This window comes from Dioszegia hungarica (genome assembly GCF_025882075.1).
Source record: "Dioszegia hungarica strain PDD-24b-2 chromosome Unknown MKK02contig_18, whole genome shotgun sequence".
NCBI classification, from domain to species: domain Eukaryota; kingdom Fungi; phylum Basidiomycota; class Tremellomycetes; order Tremellales; family Bulleribasidiaceae; genus Dioszegia; species Dioszegia hungarica.
In genome coordinates this window covers 85,862-105,106 of record NW_026515775.1, presented here as the reverse complement: position 1 = coordinate 105,106, position 19,245 = coordinate 85,862, and the positions used below count along the sequence as shown (strand labels likewise).

General features: G+C 56.6%; 8 protein-coding genes across 8 annotated transcripts; 4 read left to right on the top strand and 4 right to left on the bottom strand.

The window, feature by feature from the left end:
• Positions 1 to 266: 266 nt before the first annotated feature.
• MKK02DRAFT_39092 (uncharacterized protein) lies at positions 267 to 3,632 on the top strand (the record flags this gene model as incomplete). The annotated part of the gene is made up of 5 exons (XM_053090436.1): positions 267 to 823; positions 1,055 to 1,119; positions 1,165 to 1,253; positions 2,081 to 2,998; positions 3,051 to 3,632. 5 exons carry the CDS (start codon positions 267 to 269, stop codon positions 3,630 to 3,632), a joined length of 2,211 nt encoding a protein of 736 aa, XP_052943174.1.
• Positions 3,633 to 4,489: 857 nt separating this feature from the next.
• MKK02DRAFT_39091 (uncharacterized protein) lies at positions 4,490 to 6,282 on the top strand (the record flags this gene model as incomplete). The annotated part of the gene is made up of 3 exons (XM_053090435.1): positions 4,490 to 4,510; positions 4,598 to 5,635; positions 5,686 to 6,282. The coding sequence occupies 3 exons, from the start codon at positions 4,490 to 4,492 to the stop codon at positions 6,280 to 6,282; spliced, it is 1,656 nt and encodes a 551-aa protein (XP_052943173.1).
• A 562-nt stretch (positions 6,283 to 6,844) lies between these two features.
• On the top strand, positions 6,845 to 8,817 carry MKK02DRAFT_39090 (uncharacterized protein; the record flags this gene model as incomplete). Its single annotated transcript, XM_053090434.1, has 3 exons — positions 6,845 to 6,862; positions 7,011 to 8,012; positions 8,140 to 8,817. The coding sequence occupies 3 exons, from the start codon at positions 6,845 to 6,847 to the stop codon at positions 8,815 to 8,817; spliced, it is 1,698 nt and encodes a 565-aa protein (XP_052943172.1).
• Positions 8,818 to 9,330: 513 nt separating this feature from the next.
• Positions 9,331 to 10,348, top strand: MKK02DRAFT_39089 (uncharacterized protein; the record flags this gene model as incomplete). Its single annotated transcript, XM_053090433.1, has 2 exons — positions 9,331 to 10,290; positions 10,325 to 10,348. 2 exons carry the CDS (start codon positions 9,331 to 9,333, stop codon positions 10,346 to 10,348), a joined length of 984 nt encoding a protein of 327 aa, XP_052943171.1.
• Positions 10,349 to 10,370: 22 nt separating this feature from the next.
• Positions 10,371 to 11,497, bottom strand: MKK02DRAFT_39088 (uncharacterized protein; the record flags this gene model as incomplete). The annotated part of the gene is made up of 2 exons (XM_053090432.1): positions 10,371 to 10,397; positions 10,451 to 11,497. The coding sequence occupies 2 exons, from the start codon at positions 11,495 to 11,497 to the stop codon at positions 10,371 to 10,373; spliced, it is 1,074 nt and encodes a 357-aa protein (XP_052943170.1).
• A 513-nt stretch (positions 11,498 to 12,010) lies between these two features.
• On the bottom strand, positions 12,011 to 13,983 carry MKK02DRAFT_39087 (uncharacterized protein; the record flags this gene model as incomplete). Its single annotated transcript, XM_053090431.1, has 3 exons — positions 12,011 to 12,688; positions 12,816 to 13,817; positions 13,966 to 13,983. 3 exons carry the CDS (start codon positions 13,981 to 13,983, stop codon positions 12,011 to 12,013), a joined length of 1,698 nt encoding a protein of 565 aa, XP_052943169.1.
• A 562-nt stretch (positions 13,984 to 14,545) lies between these two features.
• MKK02DRAFT_39086 (uncharacterized protein) lies at positions 14,546 to 16,338 on the bottom strand (the record flags this gene model as incomplete). The annotated part of the gene is made up of 3 exons (XM_053090430.1): positions 14,546 to 15,142; positions 15,193 to 16,230; positions 16,318 to 16,338. 3 exons carry the CDS (start codon positions 16,336 to 16,338, stop codon positions 14,546 to 14,548), a joined length of 1,656 nt encoding a protein of 551 aa, XP_052943168.1.
• Positions 16,339 to 17,195: 857 nt separating this feature from the next.
• MKK02DRAFT_39085 (uncharacterized protein) lies at positions 17,196 to 18,833 on the bottom strand (the record flags this gene model as incomplete). Its single annotated transcript, XM_053090429.1, has 3 exons — positions 17,196 to 17,777; positions 17,830 to 18,747; positions 18,819 to 18,833. The coding sequence occupies 3 exons, from the start codon at positions 18,831 to 18,833 to the stop codon at positions 17,196 to 17,198; spliced, it is 1,515 nt and encodes a 504-aa protein (XP_052943167.1).
• Positions 18,834 to 19,245: the final 412 nt, after the last annotated feature.

The following is a 19,245-nucleotide window of genomic DNA, read 5'->3' as shown; positions in this document are numbered from 1 at the left end:
ATCCGAACCTATTCCAGCATTCTGGTCTTCGGCCAGCTTCGTCAGAGGTCTACTTTCGGCAACATCCAGCCTCGAACGTCTCCGTATCCACTGCTTCTCTCGCGGGGAGGTCGGAGAGGACGAGTGGTCATACACCCTCGCGGACCTGGTGAAGCGGAGCCCTCGTCTCACTCAGCTATCGGTCGATTACGTCGGAAGAGATTCGCCTCCTATCTGGCCGGTTCGAAAGAGTCTACCTCGATGGGTCCTACAGGTCGCGCCTTCCAATGTCACCCTCCGCCAATCCCGCCACCTATCCGGCTCACGCTCAAGCGATGCTGCCGGATTTCGCTGAGCAGCTCTACGCGTGTCCACACCTTCACATCCTGCACACCCTCCGCGAGACGTTCAATTCCGGCGATATCACCCTCTTCGACCGCTTAGACGAGCTCGAGGCGATCGGCGAGCATAACGGAGTCATCTCGTCTTGCTGCAACGGAGGGCAGGAGATTCTCCACGCTCAGATGCTTCTCAGTGCTAGTGAAGTGACGCCGGGCGTACTGCCCACGCTTCGGTACTTCGACCTCGACAACGAGCCCAGCGTATGGGATATCAAGTATACGGATCGGGTTGGCGTGGAGAAGAATCGGTTCTTCTTCGAGCAGAAGCAGGCCACGTGGCAGAGCTTCACGTTCTTCGAAGGGCTGGCGGTGCCGCTAGAAGTGCTGGAGGATATGCGAAAGGTGGAGGGGCTGGATCTGAGGGAGTGGGAGGAGAGAGGAGTCAAGCTGGGGAATAAGGCGTGGAAGTTGGTGGACGAGTGGCATGAGGCGGAGCGGGCGAGGTTGGCGGCGGTGTAGCGGCGGCGTAGATCTGGAGCAATTGCGGCGAGTCCTGGTGAGTCTCTATCCGCGAGATGAGGATTGATCTGACTGGGCAGGTTTCATGGAGACTTGACATGGCTATCAGGGAGGGTCACACGCGCTAGTCCGAGGGAGATTCGCGGGACAGCGCACAAGATCAAGGTACATCCCGCAAGCGAGGACATAGCTCTAAGTCCGAGCTAACAGATCAGGTACCGATACGCCATCAGGGCGGTGCTGGTCGAGCGGATACGAGCTGTGCTACGAGCGCAAGCAGGTGAGCGTTGACTTGAAACTTGCAAGTGGACTTGGCTAATTTCAGGAAATGACCAAGGTCACGAGCTCCAAGGGACGCTCAAAGTTAGAGGAGAGAAGGATCTTATGAGCGCTTTGACCACCTGGCAACGCGATGTAAGCTGATCGTCAGATTGGTACAGAGATTCGTTGGGTCGCGGCAAGACGGTTCCGAGGGAATCTGGGGGATGAGGTGTCTTTGGGGGCGTCATGAACAGCTGTAAGAGTTACAGGTGTACGTTTCTATTTTTTCAATGAGGCTGAGACTCTAGCTAAAGCTGACGAACAGCTGTCGCCGCAGTATGATCCGCCATAGTCCTATGTAGCTCCTTCCTCTTTCTCAATCCGTTTGAGTCTGACAGCGGCGCGCGAGCCTTGAGTGTACGGAAATACTGTAGCTGTCAGGGCCGGCCTGATCTGTATGGCAATGTATCCATACTATGTGAATGTCAGTGTCAGACTAATGCGGTGGCCACATTACATGGGGTCCGACTGTTCTCTTTCCGCTCGACTAGCTCCTCGACGTCTCCGAAGCCACCGAAACTGAACTCCACATTCCTCTAATAAAATTTCCAGATTTCTCCATGCGACCCTGCGCCTCTCGCCTCGCATCTCCTCTCTATCTCCTTACACCCTCGATATCAATTGAGATTTTGGCGCACTGATCGAGAGTCTAAGGTATCAGCGTCTAAAGTAAGTCTGCGTAGCAGCGAGAACTGATCGCTGCAGCCGGATCCCGATCAAGAAAGCATTCATCCACATCTCCCCCTCCCCTAGGCTCCCCTCAACACAACTCTCTAAAGCCCTGCCAATCTCGCACCTCATCACCCCGTTCCGCGCTACAAGCGTCCTGTCACAATGTCTAAGATGCCTGTCAGTCCTTCCAAGCTGATAGATACGCGCTGCGTACAAGGCGCGGTTGTGCGACTCAGCTAACCGTCCAGGCGCCCACTTTGCCCGCACCTGCCTCCCTCACCTCCCTCCCCGCCGAGATCCTCCTCAATATCGTCTTACAGCTCGACCTGCCCACTGCACTCTCACTCGCCTGTGCTTCCTCGGCTCTCACGTCCATCGCGGATCATCGCATCTGGCAGGTTGTCGCAGCCACCGACCGGTGGAGGGACTTTTCGGATTCGCAATATACCTCCTTTGAGGAGCGGGAAGCGCGTGTGAAGCAGGCGCATGCGAGGCTTCTGGACACGATCCTGGAACGGATAGATGGTCGCCGCAAGGGTCTCATCAAGTGCCTATCTATCCTCATCCGCACCGAAACCGACGACGCAACAATGCGGATCCTTTCTCTTGCCGCATCGACGGTCCGGCGACTAAGAATAGATGGCGGGTCATGGACGTGGAGTACCAGCTTCGACAGTCGTGTCCTGGACACCGGCCTCTCGCTCCTGCGGCTGAGCTATCTCAATCTGGGCGAAGCATGTGTGTGTAACGCAGAATTCGTTCTGTTGATGCTCAGCGCTGCGCCCAACCTCGAGGTGCTCGACATCCATCTCTCCGACACCGCCGGACACGCTGGTCCTCAATACCCAGCACTCACCGGAAGCACCAAACTTCGGAATTTACAAATCTACCATGACTGGCGATCCAAAGAGGAGGAGTCTATCACGCGCATGCGCAAAGTCATATTTGCTATCCTCAATCACAGTCCTCTGCTCGAGGTGCTGGTCATGGATATGCCAGATCTCGAGCTGCAACGGCACGCCGGTCCGAGGCCCTTGGCCATACTACCCCTCCTAGCTCGCCTGCATTACACGTCGCACACTGCGCTGTTCGGTCGCAACGTACCACTGCTGCAAACACCGGTTCTCAGCCAGATCGTCGTTGATGTAAGAGTTAACTTGAACCTGGTAAGCACCTGAAAGCATTTAACAGCTGAAGCGCGACGCTGATCGACCGCAGGCTCTGGACTTCCCTGCATGCCCAAATGTCGAAGTCCTTGGCTTTGACTGCTCCCTAGAATCTGCGGCAAACACAGTCAATGATATCCCCTTCCTCGCTCCATGTCCAGTGCAGAGCATTCCCTCGCATCTCGCGGCCCGACTCCGTGACTGCTCTCGTCTTCGGTACATCCTCATCGCCGACAACACGGCTCTCACCCGATCCGACGAGGGGTGGAATCATTTCTCCGTTTTCTCGGACGGGCAGACGCCATATACCGGATTCGTTCGGTCATTCCGCCACAATGGGAGCGAGATGCTTCACTTGCGTGTACTCTTGCGCGAATCGACAGAGATGCCATACGGCGGAGACGGTGTCCCGGTCGTCCAGTGGGTGCCGCTTATCCGGAGCGAGCCAGCTCTTCCAGGGCGCACCTGCTGGCAGGATTTCACCGACTGGGAAGGGCAAGTGGTGCCGATGGCCATATTGGGTCAGATGAGACGAAAGGAAGCGGGCAAGGCGGATTGGTATCAGCGGGGAGTTGAGGTGCCGGCGCCAACGTGGAAGATTTTGGAGGACTGGAGGGACGGGTTGCGGGTTTGAGGTGGGATTCGAGGGAAAAGTGGCGGAGCCGCTGGGGGAGTTGGACGGGCGAGAGATTCTAGCGGGTGGGGAAGGTCGGCTGTGGAGGGGAAGTGGCGGTACGGGACGGTCTGGCTAGAAGGGGATCAGGGGGACGTCTTCCAATGGCTATAATGTAGGCGTGTACTACAAGTGAGTGATCCTGATTGGCCTGGTGCAGGTGATGGTAAGAGCTGATATAGCAGGTGATGGATTTCGCATTCAAGGCGGGGTTGGCGAGACGTAACGGCACATTGCGCCGCTCGACGAGGAGGAATGGAGACGGGACGAGGGGCTCAATTTGGGGTTTTGGAGAACGTGGAGCCTGGAGAGCGGACTAGAGGCGCTCGGTCAGTCAGGAATGGGTGGGAAGTAAGACCCGCGTTAGTGAGTTGTTCGAGATTCCGGATATGGCTTTAGACGGCGGCGCTGAACGTTCAGGGTGGGTCTGGCTCGATCCGAAGTGGATGTCAAATAGATGCGCAATCACCTCAGTACTTGTAATGTCGCTCTGGCTTTACTGTCGCTTTAGTTGACTCCGTGTATTGCAGCTCTACTCTCTTATAGTCTTTACTGTATTCTGTGATCGCTGCGTCGGTTCTGCGGCTTATGACAATCAGCGCTCAGCTCCAACTCCACATTCCTCGTTGTCTCATATAGTAGCAGCAATTCCGGCAGCCACAGCTTTCTCAACTCTTCCTCATTAGCTTTCCTTCGGTATTCACACCCCAAGTCCTAGGAAGTGGTCAAACCCATCGAAGCTTCGCAACGAGGCGGGCATTGCGAGTTTGGAGACTTGTAGCTCATCAACGCGTTGTCGAACGCCCCGAGAAGCTGGGATGTCTTTGATCGATGTGCCCGTAAGCTCTCATATATTTTCGTCTCGAGCTTGTCTCGTCCAACCCTCTCTACCACTGCCATAATCAGCACTCAGCTGATACTCTTAGCGTCTCAATCTCCTCTCATCCCCTCCTAGCCTCATCACTCTTCCACGCGAACTTCTCAACCTCGTCTTCGACTTCGTCGATCGTCCTTCGGCTCTGGCGCTCGCGCGTACCGGCTCGGTCTTCGCACCCTTCTGCGACAAGGTCATCTGGCAGCGGCTTGACCTCAAACTCAACCCCAACCACGGTCATTCTCCCTCTACCTTTCCTCCTGAAATCAGCCCCCGCGTGTCTCTGTCGGACAGGGAAGAGCGTGCATGGTGGAAGGGGGAGGAGTTACACCAGGTCGCGATCAAGGCGAAGGTGGCCATGGTACATATGCGGGCGGATGAGAAGCGCTGGCGTATGGTGCAGGAGGTCTTCCTGGAACCAAGACCCGGAGCGGTGGATGGAATGCTTTACGCCTTGGAGATGGCGTCCAGCAGCCTTCGGCGGCTCGTTATCGAGCGGTCAGCTAAGACAGACTTCATAGACGACTGGAGGCCGCCCAAGCACCACCAAAGTCTCGAAATCAAATCTATTGATCGCGGCCTTTCCTTCCCCTTCCTCACGGAACTCCACATTGGACCAAATGCCATCCGCTTCGCCGAGCTCGCACTCCTGCTGGTCCAGGCATCGCCCAATCTACGGTGCCTCTTCGTCGACGTCATCTATGATGTCTATAATCTGGCGGACAACGCTCTATCGTGGAACCAATATGGCGGACCCTCCTTTCCGGTGATTGTGCCGCCTACCAGTATCTCGACTATGCGGATCCGCTTCTCCCACGGGTGGCCAGGAGATAATCCCGACCGGGATCATCCGCTCCACAAGCTGTTGCGCTGGAGCCCGAATATAGAGCGGCTGTCCGTGCACGCCAACTCTCGCACGGATGCGCAACGGAAGTCGATCGTCGAGACAGCGCATGGCTTGACTAAGCTGGAATACCTGCATTGGGAGTATGATGCCCAGGGTTTCGTTGACGACGTCAACTCCCTAAGGGACGTGGGCTTCTTACGATTACGTCTTCTCGTATTCCACGATATCCCGTGGTCGGTCATAGTAAGCTTTTATGAGGACCGCCAGGTCTGCGGACACGGACTGACACCTAGATCGAACAACTACCGGCATTCCCCATGATCGAGACTATCTACTTTTCGCCGGACGAGCACTACTACTTCGACGAGTTCGACGAGCTGGACCCGTGCGAAGCGACGAGCGCGTGGCCTATGCTTTCATTATTGGCTCGTCGGCTGCACGAGTCGCCCAGGCTTCGCACTTTCCGCTCGTCGACATACCTCGATCTTCCCCCGGATTTGGACGATTTCGTCAACCTCCATTCCGGCGGGGACAAGGAGAGACCCATCGGCGAGGTCTGGTCCTATCACCACGCCGGATCAGAGATCCTACACCTCCGGCTCATGGGCGCAGGATCAATGATGTACCGCTCTTTGGACCTCGCAAACGCCGCCGATCAAGGCTACATCTTCCCTCGTTCCCCGGAAGAAGAGCGGCAGACGAGAACGTTTGGGGATGGGGAATTGGGCTGGTGGGACTACACCGACCTGGACGCGGCAGTGGTACCTTTGAGTGTACTGGAGGAGATGAGAGTGGCGGAAGGCGCGAGCATTGTCCAATGGGAGCGAAGGGGAGTAGAGGTTGGAGAAGCGGGATGGGCGGTGTTATCGGCTTGGCAGCAAGGTTGCTAGGAAGTCGGTGGGGAGATGATACACGCGAGCAGTAGTGGGCATAATACAGGTGAGTAGCAACTCAGGCCAGATGCTCCGGCTTGCATGCGAGGGCTACCAGATGACATCTCAGCTGCTCCTTATGCTCTATCCTCGCGGAGATCTGCCCGTACATACCGGGAAACTGTGAGACTCCCTCTGCGCCTCTCTGTTGTGGACACTGACACCTATAGATTACTGGCAAAATGTATCGCCACCTTGACAGAATTGCTGGACTCCTCTCCTTATCTATGCATGGCTTCAGAGTCCAGGACTCCCAGTTGAACGTTGAACAAAGACTGTTCTAATGCTGGTCTTGAGGAATGTGGAGCCTCATGAGCTCCGAGGTTTTGCCGACCTGCTTAATGGCGGTCTCTTTGAGCTTGATCTCCTTTCGTACTTCTCCTGTGTACGGTACATCCGCGCATACCTTGGCTGCCATTGCACGTGTGCGGCTTGTCGTCATAGAGCTAGCTGACGACATAGCTGAGCGATCATTCTGAGCTTGCAAGGCAGATCTCTCCGCGGATCTTGTGTGCGCAAAATGTCAGATATCTTACCGGTATGTTTGATCGCGATCAATCACTTCATGAGTCTTCTCAGGACGCGGGAGACTCTAGGGAGATACGTCAGCAGCGATAGTCTCTAGTCAGAGCTATCTGCAACTACCTCAATTAGCCACTCGTTCTGAGACATTGCTGATCGCACAGCATCCCCTATCCTCCCTTCACACCACTCCTCGACGTACCACCGCCCTCTCCTCCCTCCCCCTCGAGATCATCACGCAGATCGCCCTCCACCTAGACGCTCCCTCTGCCGTCTCCCTATCGCGCGTCTCCCGTATCTTTCACGGTCCGACCGAGAGGCCGATCTGGCGGAATATCGACTTATCCGTCGCCGAGAGGCCTCTTCTCCAGCCCATTCCGTCACGCGATAGGGGCGCTCTGGACGTCAGATGCAGAGGGGATACCTCTAGCACATCCGAAGCCGAGCAAGATCGCTGGGTGCTGCAGCGGCAGAAGATCAAGAGCATCATGGCGCAAGGCGACGCGAGGACATGGGACCTCGTCGAAACCCTCAGGATCGCCCCTCAACCAAGAAGCTCCCACCTCTCGTTAGCCTTCCTCGATCTCGTAGGTCCAGGCCTGTGCGAGCTGGTCATAGAAGCACCGCTCGGACCGGAGTTAGATGGGGGCGACTTGACAGCTTATCACGGACCCCTTTCGGTCAAGCTGCTCGACGCCTGCTTCTTTACGCCGCATCTCGCCTATCTTCGGATCACGGAGATCTCGTCGCGCGTAACGCAACTCATCAGTACACTCCTCATGATGGCCTCCTCTCTGCTCTCACTCGATGTGGAGGTCTTGCCGCTTCCTACACAAACTACCCAAGTCGACAAGGACACTCTCCAATTACCGCCGGAGTTCATTCATGCCAAATTGCAGAGGCTCCGGATCGCCTCCCAACGCGGAATCACCTGGGGACAAACGGACAGGTACGACTCCTACACGGCTATCCATGAGATCATCCAATATCTACCTTGCATCCGGCAGCTTTCGCTGACATGCGAATCAGAGCGCTGCTATCCAAAAGACGACGAGTACTGCGACGTGTTCGCGTACCTCATGGCGAAGGATGAGGATCCTCCGCGCGAGATGCTGCGGGACTTGTACTGGGGCCATCACCCATGTGCTTTCGGCAAATCGTTGGATGTCAGCAGATCGGAAGGGCCGAGAGGAGGAGAGCTGTTTGCCCATTTACAAAGGGTGGCCTTTGCACAAGCATCTTGGTACGATATTGTGCGTATTCCCTTCCCACTGTGATCGGGCTGACCACCAGTTTGGCTACCTGCCCATCCTCCCAAACATGCACTCCATATACCTCCCAATTGCGACCACCGCTACTTCCCTCCCATCCCTCCCCTCATCCCGTCTTTCCGGTGGCGCATCCGACAACCATCCTGTGCGACAGATGATGCCCCAATTTGCCGCTACGCTCCGCGAAAGCCCCCACCTGCGCTACATCCGGTCCAGCACCGGCGTCAAGCACGACGACACCGATTTCTTCGACCGGCTAGACAGGCTCGCCCTGGCGGGCGACAACGATATCATCGGAGTCGTATCCTCCATTCGCTACGGGGAACAAGAGGTGCTTCATGCCGAGCTACTCCTACCCTTTGCGCAGATCGAAGCGCCGGCAGCAGGTCCGGTGTTTACCAAGACTACCGCGGCGATCCACTACATCTCCGAGGACGGCACGGAGCGCGCAGCCTATTTCGAGGCTCTGCCGCAGCCTGCTGAAAGTCAATATAGCGACTTCGAAGGCGAGGCGGTCCCAGTCGAGGTCATTGCTGAGATTTATCGGGTGGAGGGGCTGGAGTGGCCACGTGATTCTGGCAGGGGGGTTGAGGTCGGAGAGGCGGCCTGGGAGGTCCTACTGGACTGGCAGCTGCTCCAGGACTTGCAGAAAGCGACGGCGTGGACGGAGAGGAGGCAGGGCGACGGTGTGAAGACTTAGGGGATGTGTGTGAAGTGAGTTTGTCTGGCTGGTGGTGCTTCAGACGCCTCGATCTCAGGCTGACGCAGCAGGTGGATCTCTCAAATTGTGCAGACCTCTTCTCGAGCTGGCCTTCTGCACTTGCTGGGCTATATCTTTGCTGCCATGGCGCTGTACAGGCTGGCGGGATGTAGGCCGAGCGGTAGACATGCGCACGGACCCCATCCTCCTCCCCACCCTGCAGTGGATCACTTTTAGCTATCTTGGATGTATCAAGTCTACTTCTACCGTATACCTTGGCTGCTCTAGCTACTCCTCAACACAGCGCTTGAGGGAAGATTCTGAATAATAGCTCCGATTGAGGCACAAGCTAGTCTCGCTGCGGGACAGCCCATCCCACCTAAATTGAGAGACGAGGAGACCCACATTTGCTGCACGGTACGTTCCCATTTTGGTTCAGGTCCAGCGCTGCATATGGGCTCAGCAATCTAGCCTGAAGAGCTCGTAATGTAGCTTCCGATTAATCAACCTCCTATGGCCAATCTCACATCCTTACCACAGGAGACAATCAGCCAGATTGCCCTTTGTCTCGATCGCCATTCCGGCCTCTCCCTCGCTCTCACCTGTCGAGCTTTCGCCGGACCGGCGGAGGCGCGGCTCTGGCAGACCCTCGAACTATCGCTCAGCCCGTACTATGGCGTCTCTCCGCCTATCCAGCCGCATGAAGGAGCCTTTCCCTTGGCCGAGCGCGGGGGAGCCTTTCTACTCCGTCATCGCCCTTACACAGCGCTTGAGGCGTGGGCATGGAATCAGGTGGAAACGGCGGAAGAGGCGTATCGGACGGCGCTGCCAGGAATTATTGATAGGATCATCCGGATGGCAGACGGGAGGCGATGGGCACTGGTCCGCGAGATTACAGCGGCGCCTCGCGTGGGAGCCATCGCCGGCATCGTTCGAGTCCTGCGCAATGCCGCTCCCCGTCTAGCGGAACTGCACCTCGACGAGCCAACCTCCCTGGATGCCCTGGCCCCCATTTTCCCAGCGGACATTGACACGCTAGACTACGCCCTGATCAGGGCGGATCTACACTTCCCCTTCCTCACCTACCTCCGACTTGGACACGATTCCGTTCGGTTCTCCGACCTCATCCTCCTATTCCTGCACGCGGCGCCCAATCTTACGGATCGCGACTTCGATACCTGGGGTCTGTGGGATCTCCCTGCGGACGCTGAGACGCAAATGCCGCAGCTGCAAGGCGAGACCAAGCTGCGGAGATTGAAGATGGAATTTGCGGATCGGGGCCGGCAGGAGGAGACGGACGAGTCATCGCCGGTCCTTGAGATGCTTCGCCGGAGTCCTCTCGTGGAGCAGCTCTCGGAAGGCTATATGGATCAGAACGTGGTTGTCTATGACGGCCTGGTGAAGACCGCTTGGACCATGCGCGGTCTGAGAGATTATCACTGGCGTTGGGAACCCTCGGACTTTATGGACAGTGTAGTATACACGATGGGCGAGTTGGAGACGCCAGGATTCACTGGTCTCAAACGGCTAGTCTATAGTCATGCGTCCTTTGACTACATGGTACGCATATTCCTTGTCTGCTGGACTTGTACTATGTGTCAGTACAAGTACAGCAGACAAGGAATATGCGTACCATGTAGTCAAAGGACGCATGACTATAGACTAGCCGTTTGAGACCAGTGAATCCTGGCGTCTCCAACTCGCCCATCGTGTATACTACACTGTCCATAAAGTCCGAGGGTTCCCAACGCCAGTGATAATCTCTCAGACCGCGCATGGTCCAAGCGGTCTTCACCAGGCCGTCATAGACAACCACGTTCTGATCCATATAGCCTTCCGAGAGCTGCTCCACGAGAGGACTCCGGCGAAGCATCTCAAGGACCGGCGATGACTCGTCCGTCTCCTCCTGCCGGCCCCGATCCGCAAATTCCATCTTCAATCTCCGCAGCTTGGTCTCGCCTTGCAGCTGCGGCATTTGCGTCTCAGCGTCCGCAGGGAGATCCCACAGACCCCAGGTATCGAAGTCGCGATCCGTAAGATTGGGCGCCGCGTGCAGGAATAGGAGGATGAGGTCGGAGAACCGAACGGAATCGTGTCCAAGTCGGAGGTAGGTGAGGAAGGGGAAGTGTAGATCCGCCCTGATCAGGGCGTAGTCTAGCGTGTCAATGTCCGCTGGGAAAATGGGGGCCAGGGCATCCAGGGAGGTTGGCTCGTCGAGGTGCAGTTCCGCTAGACGGGGAGCGGCATTGCGCAGGACTCGAACGATGCCGGCGATGGCTCCCACGCGAGGCGCCGCTGTAATCTCGCGGACCAGTGCCCATCGCCTCCCGTCTGCCATCCGGATGATCCTATCAATAATTCCTGGCAGCGCCGTCCGATACGCCTCTTCCGCCGTTTCCACCTGATTCCATGCCCACGCCTCAAGCGCTGTGTAAGGGCGATGACGGAGTAGAAAGGCTCCCCCGCGCTCGGCCAAGGGAAAGGCTCCTTCATGCGGCTGGATAGGCGGAGAGACGCCATAGTACGGGCTGAGCGATAGTTCGAGGGTCTGCCAGAGCCGCGCCTCCGCCGGTCCGGCGAAAGCTCGACAGGTGAGAGCGAGGGAGAGGCCGGAATGGCGATCGAGACAAAGGGCAATCTGGCTGATTGTCTCCTGTGGTAAGGATGTGAGATTGGCCATAGGAGGTTGATTAATCGGAAGCTACATTACGAGCTCTTCAGGCTAGATTGCTGAGCCCATATGCAGCGCTGGACCTGAACCAAAATGGGAACGTACCGTGCAGCAAATGTGGGTCTCCTCGTCTCTCAATTTAGGTGGGATGGGCTGTCCCGCAGCGAGACTAGCTTGTGCCTCAATCGGAGCTATTATTCAGAATCTTCCCTCAAGCGCTGTGTTGAGGAGTAGCTAGAGCAGCCAAGGTATACGGTAGAAGTAGACTTGATACATCCAAGATAGCTAAAAGTGATCCACTGCAGGGTGGGGAGGAGGATGGGGTCCGTGCGCATGTCTACCGCTCGGCCTACATCCCGCCAGCCTGTACAGCGCCATGGCAGCAAAGATATAGCCCAGCAAGTGCAGAAGGCCAGCTCGAGAAGAGGTCTGCACAATTTGAGAGATCCACCTGCTGCGTCAGCCTGAGATCGAGGCGTCTGAAGCACCACCAGCCAGACAAACTCACTTCACACACATCCCCTAAGTCTTCACACCGTCGCCCTGCCTCCTCTCCGTCCACGCCGTCGCTTTCTGCAAGTCCTGGAGCAGCTGCCAGTCCAGTAGGACCTCCCAGGCCGCCTCTCCGACCTCAACCCCCCTGCCAGAATCACGTGGCCACTCCAGCCCCTCCACCCGATAAATCTCAGCAATGACCTCGACTGGGACCGCCTCGCCTTCGAAGTCGCTATATTGACTTTCAGCAGGCTGCGGCAGAGCCTCGAAATAGGCTGCGCGCTCCGTGCCGTCCTCGGAGATGTAGTGGATCGCCGCGGTAGTCTTGGTAAACACCGGACCTGCTGCCGGCGCTTCGATCTGCGCAAAGGGTAGGAGTAGCTCGGCATGAAGCACCTCTTGTTCCCCGTAGCGAATGGAGGATACGACTCCGATGATATCGTTGTCGCCCGCCAGGGCGAGCCTGTCTAGCCGGTCGAAGAAATCGGTGTCGTCGTGCTTGACGCCGGTGCTGGACCGGATGTAGCGCAGGTGGGGGCTTTCGCGGAGCGTAGCGGCAAATTGGGGCATCATCTGTCGCACAGGATGGTTGTCGGATGCGCCACCGGAAAGACGGGATGAGGGGAGGGATGGGAGGGAAGTAGCGGTGGTCGCAATTGGGAGGTATATGGAGTGCATGTTTGGGAGGATGGGCAGGTAGCCAAACTGGTGGTCAGCCCGATCACAGTGGGAAGGGAATACGCACAATATCGTACCAAGATGCTTGTGCAAAGGCCACCCTTTGTAAATGGGCAAACAGCTCTCCTCCTCTCGGCCCTTCCGATCTGCTGACATCCAACGATTTGCCGAAAGCACATGGGTGATGGCCCCAGTACAAGTCCCGCAGCATCTCGCGCGGAGGATCCTCATCCTTCGCCATGAGGTACGCGAACACGTCGCAGTACTCGTCGTCTTTTGGATAGCAGCGCTCTGATTCGCATGTCAGCGAAAGCTGCCGGATGCAAGGTAGATATTGGATGATCTCATGGATAGCCGTGTAGGAGTCGTACCTGTCCGTTTGTCCCCAGGTGATTCCGCGTTGGGAGGCGATCCGGAGCCTCTGCAATTTGGCATGAATGAACTCCGGCGGTAATTGGAGAGTGTCCTTGTCGACTTGGGTAGTTTGTGTAGGAAGCGGCAAGACCTCCACATCGAGTGAGAGCAGAGAGGAGGCCATCATGAGGAGTGTACTGATGAGTTGCGTTACGCGCGACGAGATCTCCGTGATCCGAAGATAGGCGAGATGCGGCGTAAAGAAGCAGGCGTCGAGCAGCTTGACCGAAAGGGGTCCGTGATAAGCTGTCAAGTCGCCCCCATCTAACTCCGGTCCGAGCGGTGCTTCTATGACCAGCTCGCACAGGCCTGGACCTACGAGATCGAGGAAGGCTAACGAGAGGTGGGAGCTTCTTGGTTGAGGGGCGATCCTGAGGGTTTCGACGAGGTCCCATGTCCTCGCGTCGCCTTGCGCCATGATGCTCTTGATCTTCTGCCGCTGCAGCACCCAGCGATCTTGCTCGGCTTCGGATGTGCTAGAGGTATCCCCTCTGCATCTGACGTCCAGAGCGCCCCTATCGCGTGACGGAATGGGCTGGAGAAGAGGCCTCTCGGCGACGGATAAGTCGATATTCCGCCAGATCGGCCTCTCGGTCGGACCGTGAAAGATACGGGAGACGCGCGATAGGGAGACGGCAGAGGGAGCGTCTAGGTGGAGGGCGATCTGCGTGATGATCTCGAGGGGGAGGGAGGAGAGGGCGGTGGTACGTCGAGGAGTGGTGTGAAGGGAGGATAGGGGATGCTGTGCGATCAGCAATGTCTCAGAACGAGTGGCTAATTGAGGTAGTTGCAGATAGCTCTGACTAGAGACTATCGCTGCTGACGTATCTCCCTAGAGTCTCCCGCGTCCTGAGAAGACTCATGAAGTGATTGATCGCGATCAAACATACCGGTAAGATATCTGACATTTTGCGCACACAAGATCCGCGGAGAGATCTGCCTTGCAAGCTCAGAATGATCGCTCAGCTATGTCGTCAGCTAGCTCTATGACGACAAGCCGCACACGTGCAATGGCAGCCAAGGTATGCGCGGATGTACCGTACACAGGAGAAGTACGAAAGGAGATCAAGCTCAAAGAGACCGCCATTAAGCAGGTCGGCAAAACCTCGGAGCTCATGAGGCTCCACATTCCTCAAGACCAGCATTAGAACAGTCTTTGTTCAACGTTCAACTGGGAGTCCTGGACTCTGAAGCCATGCATAGATAAGGAGAGGAGTCCAGCAATTCTGTCAAGGTGGCGATACATTTTGCCAGTAATCTATAGGTGTCAGTGTCCACAACAGAGAGGCGCAGAGGGAGTCTCACAGTTTCCCGGTATGTACGGGCAGATCTCCGCGAGGATAGAGCATAAGGAGCAGCTGAGATGTCATCTGGTAGCCCTCGCATGCAAGCCGGAGCATCTGGCCTGAGTTGCTACTCACCTGTATTATGCCCACTACTGCTCGCGTGTATCATCTCCCCACCGACTTCCTAGCAACCTTGCTGCCAAGCCGATAACACCGCCCATCCCGCTTCTCCAACCTCTACTCCCCTTCGCTCCCATTGGACAATGCTCGCGCCTTCCGCCACTCTCATCTCCTCCAGTACACTCAAAGGTACCACTGCCGCGTCCAGGTCGGTGTAGTCCCACCAGCCCAATTCCCCATCCCCAAACGTTCTCGTCTGCCGCTCTTCTTCCGGGGAACGAGGGAAGATGTAGCCTTGATCGGCGGCGTTTGCGAGGTCCAAAGAGCGGTACATCATTGATCCTGCGCCCATGAGCCGGAGGTGTAGGATCTCTGATCCGGCGTGGTGATAGGACCAGACCTCGCCGATGGGTCTCTCCTTGTCCCCGCCGGAATGGAGGTTGACGAAATCGTCCAAATCCGGGGGAAGATCGAGGTATGTCGACGAGCGGAAAGTGCGAAGCCTGGGCGACTCGTGCAGCCGACGAGCCAATAATGAAAGCATAGGCCACGCGCTCGTCGCTTCGCACGGGTCCAGCTCGTCGAACTCGTCGAAGTAGTAGTGCTCGTCCGGCGAAAAGTAGATAGTCTCGATCATGGGGAATGCCGGTAGTTGTTCGATCTAGGTGTCAGTCCGTGTCCGCAGACCTGGCGGTCCTCATAAAAGCTTACTATGACCGACCACGGGATATCGTGGAATACGAGAAGACGTAATCGTAAGAAGCCCACGTCCCTTAGGGAGTTGACGTCGTCAACGAAACCCTGGGCATCATACTCCCAATGCAGGTATTCCAGCTTAGTCAAGCCATGCGCTGTCTCGACGATCGACTTCCGTTGCGCATCCGTGCGAGAGTTGGCGTGCACGGACAGCCGCTCTATATTCGGGCTCCAGCGCAACAGCTTGTGGAGCGGATGATCCCGGTCGGGATTATCTCCTGGCCACCCGTGGGAGAAGCGGATCCGCATAGTCGAGATACTGGTAGGCGGCACAATCACCGGAAAGGAGGGTCCGCCATATTGGTTCCACGATAGAGCGTTGTCCGCCAGATTATAGACATCATAGATGACGTCGACGAAGAGGCACCGTAGATTGGGCGATGCCTGGACCAGCAGGAGTGCGAGCTCGGCGAAGCGGATGGCATTTGGTCCAATGTGGAGTTCCGTGAGGAAGGGGAAGGAAAGGCCGCGATCAATAGATTTGATTTCGAGACTTTGGTGGTGCTTGGGCGGCCTCCAGTCGTCTATGAAGTCTGTCTTAGCTGACCGCTCGATAACGAGCCGCCGAAGGCTGCTGGACGCCATCTCCAAGGCGTAAAGCATTCCATCCACCGCTCCGGGTCTTGGTTCCAGGAAGACCTCCTGCACCATACGCCAGCGCTTCTCATCCGCCCGCATATGTACCATGGCCACCTTCGCCTTGATCGCGACCTGGTGTAACTCCTCCCCCTTCCACCATGCACGCTCTTCCCTGTCCGACAGAGACACGCGGGGGCTGATTTCAGGAGGAAAGGTAGAGGGAGAATGACCGTGGTTGGGGTTGAGTTTGAGGTCAAGCCGCTGCCAGATGACCTTGTCGCAGAAGGGTGCGAAGACCGAGCCGGTACGCGCGAGCGCCAGAGCCGAAGGACGATCGACGAAGTCGAAGACGAGGTTGAGAAGTTCGCGTGGAAGAGTGATGAGGCTAGGAGGGGATGAGAGGAGATTGAGACGCTAAGAGTATCAGCTGAGTGCTGATTATGGCAGTGGTAGAGAGGGTTGGACGAGACAAGCTCGAGACGAAAATATATGAGAGCTTACGGGCACATCGATCAAAGACATCCCAGCTTCTCGGGGCGTTCGACAACGCGTTGATGAGCTACAAGTCTCCAAACTCGCAATGCCCGCCTCGTTGCGAAGCTTCGATGGGTTTGACCACTTCCTAGGACTTGGGGTGTGAATACCGAAGGAAAGCTAATGAGGAAGAGTTGAGAAAGCTGTGGCTGCCGGAATTGCTGCTACTATATGAGACAACGAGGAATGTGGAGTTGGAGCTGAGCGCTGATTGTCATAAGCCGCAGAACCGACGCAGCGATCACAGAATACAGTAAAGACTATAAGAGAGTAGAGCTGCAATACACGGAGTCAACTAAAGCGACAGTAAAGCCAGAGCGACATTACAAGTACTGAGGTGATTGCGCATCTATTTGACATCCACTTCGGATCGAGCCAGACCCACCCTGAACGTTCAGCGCCGCCGTCTAAAGCCATATCCGGAATCTCGAACAACTCACTAACGCGGGTCTTACTTCCCACCCATTCCTGACTGACCGAGCGCCTCTAGTCCGCTCTCCAGGCTCCACGTTCTCCAAAACCCCAAATTGAGCCCCTCGTCCCGTCTCCATTCCTCCTCGTCGAGCGGCGCAATGTGCCGTTACGTCTCGCCAACCCCGCCTTGAATGCGAAATCCATCACCTGCTATATCAGCTCTTACCATCACCTGCACCAGGCCAATCAGGATCACTCACTTGTAGTACACGCCTACATTATAGCCATTGGAAGACGTCCCCCTGATCCCCTTCTAGCCAGACCGTCCCGTACCGCCACTTCCCCTCCACAGCCGACCTTCCCCACCCGCTAGAATCTCTCGCCCGTCCAACTCCCCCAGCGGCTCCGCCACTTTTCCCTCGAATCCCACCTCAAACCCGCAACCCGTCCCTCCAGTCCTCCAAAATCTTCCACGTTGGCGCCGGCACCTCAACTCCCCGCTGATACCAATCCGCCTTGCCCGCTTCCTTTCGTCTCATCTGACCCAATATGGCCATCGGCACCACTTGCCCTTCCCAGTCGGTGAAATCCTGCCAGCAGGTGCGCCCTGGAAGAGCTGGCTCGCTCCGGATAAGCGGCACCCACTGGACGACCGGGACACCGTCTCCGCCGTATGGCATCTCTGTCGATTCGCGCAAGAGTACACGCAAGTGAAGCATCTCGCTCCCATTGTGGCGGAATGACCGAACGAATCCGGTATATGGCGTCTGCCCGTCCGAGAAAACGGAGAAATGATTCCACCCCTCGTCGGATCGGGTGAGAGCCGTGTTGTCGGCGATGAGGATGTACCGAAGACGAGAGCAGTCACGGAGTCGGGCCGCGAGATGCGAGGGAATGCTCTGCACTGGACATGGAGCGAGGAAGGGGATATCATTGACTGTGTTTGCCGCAGATTCTAGGGAGCAGTCAAAGCCAAGGACTTCGACATTTGGGCATGCAGGGAAGTCCAGAGCCTGCGGTCGATCAGCGTCGCGCTTCAGCTGTTAAATGCTTTCAGGTGCTTACCAGGTTCAAGTTAACTCTTACATCAACGACGATCTGGCTGAGAACCGGTGTTTGCAGCAGTGGTACGTTGCGACCGAACAGCGCAGTGTGCGACGTGTAATGCAGGCGAGCTAGGAGGGGTAGTATGGCCAAGGGCCTCGGACCGGCGTGCCGTTGCAGCTCGAGATCTGGCATATCCATGACCAGCACCTCGAGCAGAGGACTGTGATTGAGGATAGCAAATATGACTTTGCGCATGCGCGTGATAGACTCCTCCTCTTTGGATCGCCAGTCATGGTAGATTTGTAAATTCCGAAGTTTGGTGCTTCCGGTGAGTGCTGGGTATTGAGGACCAGCGTGTCCGGCGGTGTCGGAGAGATGGATGTCGAGCACCTCGAGGTTGGGCGCAGCGCTGAGCATCAACAGAACGAATTCTGCGTTACACACACATGCTTCGCCCAGATTGAGATAGCTCAGCCGCAGGAGCGAGAGGCCGGTGTCCAGGACACGACTGTCGAAGCTGGTACTCCACGTCCATGACCCGCCATCTATTCTTAGTCGCCGGACCGTCGATGCGGCAAGAGAAAGGATCCGCATTGTTGCGTCGTCGGTTTCGGTGCGGATGAGGATAGATAGGCACTTGATGAGACCCTTGCGGCGACCATCTATCCGTTCCAGGATCGTGTCCAGAAGCCTCGCATGCGCCTGCTTCACACGCGCTTCCCGCTCCTCAAAGGAGGTATATTGCGAATCCGAAAAGTCCCTCCACCGGTCGGTGGCTGCGACAACCTGCCAGATGCGATGATCCGCGATGGACGTGAGAGCCGAGGAAGCACAGGCGAGTGAGAGTGCAGTGGGCAGGTCGAGCTGTAAGACGATATTGAGGAGGATCTCGGCGGGGAGGGAGGTGAGGGAGGCAGGTGCGGGCAAAGTGGGCGCCTGGACGGTTAGCTGAGTCGCACAACCGCGCCTTGTACGCAGCGCGTATCTATCAGCTTGGAAGGACTGACAGGCATCTTAGACATTGTGACAGGACGCTTGTAGCGCGGAACGGGGTGATGAGGTGCGAGATTGGCAGGGCTTTAGAGAGTTGTGTTGAGGGGAGCCTAGGGGAGGGGGAGATGTGGATGAATGCTTTCTTGATCGGGATCCGGCTGCAGCGATCAGTTCTCGCTGCTACGCAGACTTACTTTAGACGCTGATACCTTAGACTCTCGATCAGTGCGCCAAAATCTCAATTGATATCGAGGGTGTAAGGAGATAGAGAGGAGATGCGAGGCGAGAGGCGCAGGGTCGCATGGAGAAATCTGGAAATTTTATTAGAGGAATGTGGAGTTCAGTTTCGGTGGCTTCGGAGACGTCGAGGAGCTAGTCGAGCGGAAAGAGAACAGTCGGACCCCATGTAATGTGGCCACCGCATTAGTCTGACACTGACAT